The 4,375-nt window shown below is 37.8% G+C and overlaps 1 protein-coding gene across 1 annotated transcript; it reads left to right on the top strand.

Moving 5' to 3' along the window:
• The first annotated feature begins 292 nt into the window (after nucleotides 1-292).
• LOC116685383 (uncharacterized) lies at nucleotides 293-3,630 on the top strand. The gene is made up of 9 exons (XM_032510462.1): nucleotides 293-543; nucleotides 624-821; nucleotides 1,326-1,415; nucleotides 1,621-2,013; nucleotides 2,109-2,210; nucleotides 2,403-2,635; nucleotides 2,736-2,914; nucleotides 3,027-3,120; nucleotides 3,334-3,630. Exons 1-9 carry the CDS (start codon nucleotides 480-482, stop codon nucleotides 3,628-3,630), a joined length of 1,650 nt encoding a protein of 549 aa, XP_032366353.1. The 5' UTR covers nucleotides 293-479.
• Nucleotides 3,631-4,375: the final 745 nt, after the last annotated feature.

Here is a 4,375-nt window from a genome sequence, read left to right as displayed (position 1 = left end):
TAGACAGTTACAAAATGCAGTTTGTCTAATATTTGTCAGTAAGTTTATAATCACACAGTGTAATAAATCAGTTACTAGTTCATAGTAAGTTTTTACTATGCTTAATTAAGATAATTTTCTCTAAGTTGGCATGGTGGCTTACGGAATTATTTAATTACTTTTTTATAAAGGATAATAATTACAATTCCAGCCACAGATAAATGACATTTTGTTTAAATTAGGCTTTTTGCAATTGCTCAAATTGTATCTATTTGTGTTTCAAATCAACTTTATTCTTTCTGTACTGAAAGGATTTAAATTAGAGGTTTTTCTGAGTAAATGAATAGAGCTGATGTTACTTAATGCTGCCGTGTACTTTTCTGGTTCAGTAAAACCATGAGCTGTTGTTAACAATTAATGCCTTATTTTAATATCACAGTAAAAATAATCCTTATATATTTTATTCTCATTTGCAGAAATGACAAAACCCAAACTTCTTAATGATGACATCCCCGCAATGCTCTTGCATCTCCACTCAACGCCTCTGCACACACTTTCAACTTGGTAAGTAAAATAAATAGGCACAATTATCCCCACAGCGACCTAGTTAGGTCAATAAGTGTTTGTTCAAACCTTTCTTTCAGATCTGAACGATTACCTGCTTGATGAAAAACTTACTGATGACCTCCAAAATGCTGATGAACTGCTTGCTGAGCTGCAGAAAGAGAAGGCAGCACTACCAGCTAGGACATCCACGTCAAAAGTCAGGTGGAGAAAGAGAGACAGTGATGGGAATGTACTCTATGCAAGGCCAAGGTCACGCAGGAATCAGTCAGAAAAAGGTCAGCATTGTTTTTTTCATTCATGATATTTTCAAAAGTTTTAGGCATTTAAAACTGAATATCAAGGGATACATTCAGTTCAAATGTTTGCACCTCGGATCTTAATTGAAATAGATAGCCTACATTAAGGTTACTACTACATACTAATACGGTACAACCTATAAAATAAGCTGATAAAAGTTAGCTTCATTGTGCCGGCTGGAACAATATTTTTTAGAAATCTTGTTATGGATGGGCAGTATAATCTCTTACAAGATGTCAACCTTGGTAAGGCTTTGTTTAAAATGGTTTATTTATTTTTAATAGCTCACTTATTTTTGAATTTGCTTTTACAACGAGCATTTGTGTTTGCTGCCATTGTCTATATATTGTTGGATATGCAGATAACCAACAGTAGTTGGATTTTGCAACTAAATGAACAGTTGTGAACCAGCCTAGGCACTAGCCATGGTGCAAGGATGACATTTTTAATGTTATCAATGTTGATGTGAGTTTTTTGTACAGCTGGTGATCACACGCCTAATCCTCCCTGCAACACTGCTGATCATGGCCCTAACTCTGCTTCAGAGACTGCTTCAAAGACCATCTCTGCTGGTATGTAATAATTATATAACATTCAACATGAACTGTTAAAATAAAGTCTCCAGAAAAGTTTTATGGTAGTATAATTGTCCCTTAATTAAGAATTTTCCTTTTGTATGGCTGTTTTTTTTGCAAATGAAACGATGAGCAAAACCATTGTGAAACTGTATTTTTTTTTAATTCTTATGTACTTTTACAATTTTTACAATTGTAACAGAATGTCTTGTGCAAGATCTACAGTACTCCTTGAGTGTCTCTGATGATGAGATACAAGAAGCTGCAGTTGACCAGGGAGCTCCTCTGGCTTCTGTGGATTGGAGCACTCGTAACGCTCTCTTTTTTGAGAGATGGAGGGCAAAGAGACCTTACCTTGTAAATAGCATGCTGGCACAGGGGAACGTGGAAACAAAAATCTGCAGTCAATGTGGGATCAACTGTGCAGCTGTCAGATGCAGAGACTGCTTACCATGTCCATTCCTCTGCGCTGAATGCGACATCAGCCGGCACAACAAAACCTACATCCTTCACAACCGGGATGCTATGTGTGCTGGTTTCTTTCAGCCATTGCCTCCAACCAGTTGCGTTGTGGATAATGCTGTTACACACTGTGGTAAGTTATGGACTTTTTTGTGAGAGTGTTTATTCTGTATGTCTAATTGTCGCTAAAGATGAATTATCCAAACCCATTTGTGTAATGTTTTTTAGTACGGCTTTTGCCTATTGAGATGCCTGTCCAAATCTGTCGCTGTCCACCAGAGGCATTGAGGGTCATCCAAGGAAAGGCAGTTGCTTTGGTCACAATAAATGGTAATTATGTGAAAGATTTCCTTTTGTCCAGTTAAAAAAAAAGATTCATATTCAACAGACACAATAATGTAATATCTTAAAGAAATGTGCACATCAGTGCCAAGTCACCAAGCTTTATATATGATGCATACAACATGGAATTCTAAGTTTGACAGTCATAACATTACAGTGGAGGTAAATGTTACTTTGTAGGACGGTATGATCTCAACATGCCAGAGCTAAGCTGCGAGGGATGCCAGGCTACTTGGACTGCAGAAGTGGATGACCTTATACAAAGTGGCTACTGGCCCGCCACCCTCAATTTTGCGACAGTTTATGAGGAAGACTTATTTTTTACTTTTGAGAGCATGAAGATGGCATCACCTGGAATGTCCTGTCAGGCATTTCTACGAATGCTTGAGAAGCGGACTGTTCGCTTTGGCCGTGTCAGTATTTCTTTCTTTATTCTGCAGCATCCTACATTTTTTATGTTTTGATATTAGAAGTTCTTTTTCGAATTGTTTTGTGCTGTTGTTTTTTTAATAGACTGGAAAGCTCTCATCTGACAGCTTTCAGAAAAGCTTTTTTGAATGGGCTGCTGTTCAATATGAAGTTGATGCCATTTGCAAAGAGGAGCAATTTAGCTGTCCTGCCTGCACTCCAGCAATGCTTGCCGTCTCGGTTGACGGAAACCGCAAGCTTTATCGTTTCAAGAGTACAGCACGGTATTTACTTATTAGCACATGTGTATTAATGACCGGTAAAATTGACATTTATGTATTGTACAACCTTTTACTACACTATATCCTAAATGTTAACTCTGTTGTTGTTTTTTAGATCAGAGGAGCGGCCGATCTTTGATGGTGTCTTCATTGCTAATGATGAAGATGTGACCAGATTTGTGGACCAAGTACACACCAAAACCAAACATGTAATTGCACTTCTATCTGAATATTTAAAGTCAATGACATAATAAGTCATAGTCTATCAATATTGTCATGTATTGTGATATCTACCTGTATACGAATTTAAAAAAAAAGCCATTAATGCTAATTTGTTTCTTGCCCACAAATATTATTTAGAATTGTTCTCTACAATGACTGTTGACAAGATCATTTGTCAATTATGATATTCTACAATGTAGGTCACTGGAAAAGGCATTTGTGGTGGGGAGTGGTTGGCAGCCCGAGAGACTTCCTGCAGATCTAGGAGTAAGGTGGATGAGGAAGGACTGGAGCTGGCAGTTTGCAGGCACGGTGTCTTGCTGTCTGCCCTTAATATGTTTAGGGGTGAAATATATGCATACCCCATGTTCTTACAGAACCAGCTTGCGCCCAAGCACGACATAACCTTCTTCTGTATGGATGTTGCATGTAAATACTGGCCTACACTACAGAGAGTTGTTTGGACTGTCCAGAGCTCCAGTCTCTTCAAAACATGAGGCCCTTCCTGTCGGTTTTGCATGCTAAAGCCCATGACTTCAAATGTGAGGTTGGTGTAGTGCACAATATTCTTATACAATGACATAAAATCCCCAAAGTGATAAGAAATAACAATTATATACCACAGTAACACAGTAGTATTTCTGTGTTTGTGTATGTACAGAATGTTTTTTTTTTTTTCTTGCATATTGTGTCAGTTTGAATTTTGATTAGGCTTTAGTTGAATTCAAGGGGCTTTTGGGACTTGCTGAATGTATTTGGTTGTTTTACTGAATGCCCTTGATATTCAGTTTGTGTCCCTCTGTCCAGGTAAAATGGAGTGGAGCCAACCAAGATGGGGCTGGTTCGACATTAGGGGAGGAAGTAGAGCAGTGTAATGCGTTTCTCTCCAGAATAGCGGTCACTACAAAGCACATGTCAAAAGCAGGTACCATATAATTGTACCTTTTATTTATAGAAGAAATTACATTTAATTAAAAGGATATTCTTGCAGAACAAATCTCTGTGCCCTTGCAGGACGCAATGACATGCTTACACTCCTCTCCATGAGATGGAACCAGCAGAAGTTTCAAAACCTGGCAAATTCTCTTTCCCAAATACCATAAGGTAGATTAAAAGTGTGTAAAAACATTGTCATGGCTCAAGTTTCTGTGATATATACTGTACAGATTATAATTACCTAATTAATTTTAGACTTCTAGAGCTCTAAATGTCCAGTTGGGGGACCTGGAAACTCTGAAAGCC

Source organism: Etheostoma spectabile, unplaced genomic scaffold (assembly GCF_008692095.1).
Source record: "Etheostoma spectabile isolate EspeVRDwgs_2016 unplaced genomic scaffold, UIUC_Espe_1.0 scaffold00569793, whole genome shotgun sequence".
In the NCBI taxonomy this organism is placed as follows: Eukaryota; Metazoa; Chordata; class Actinopteri; order Perciformes; family Percidae; genus Etheostoma; species Etheostoma spectabile.
The sequence above is the reverse complement of the archived record's forward strand: the minus strand, read 5'-3'. Positions and strand labels throughout refer to the sequence as shown.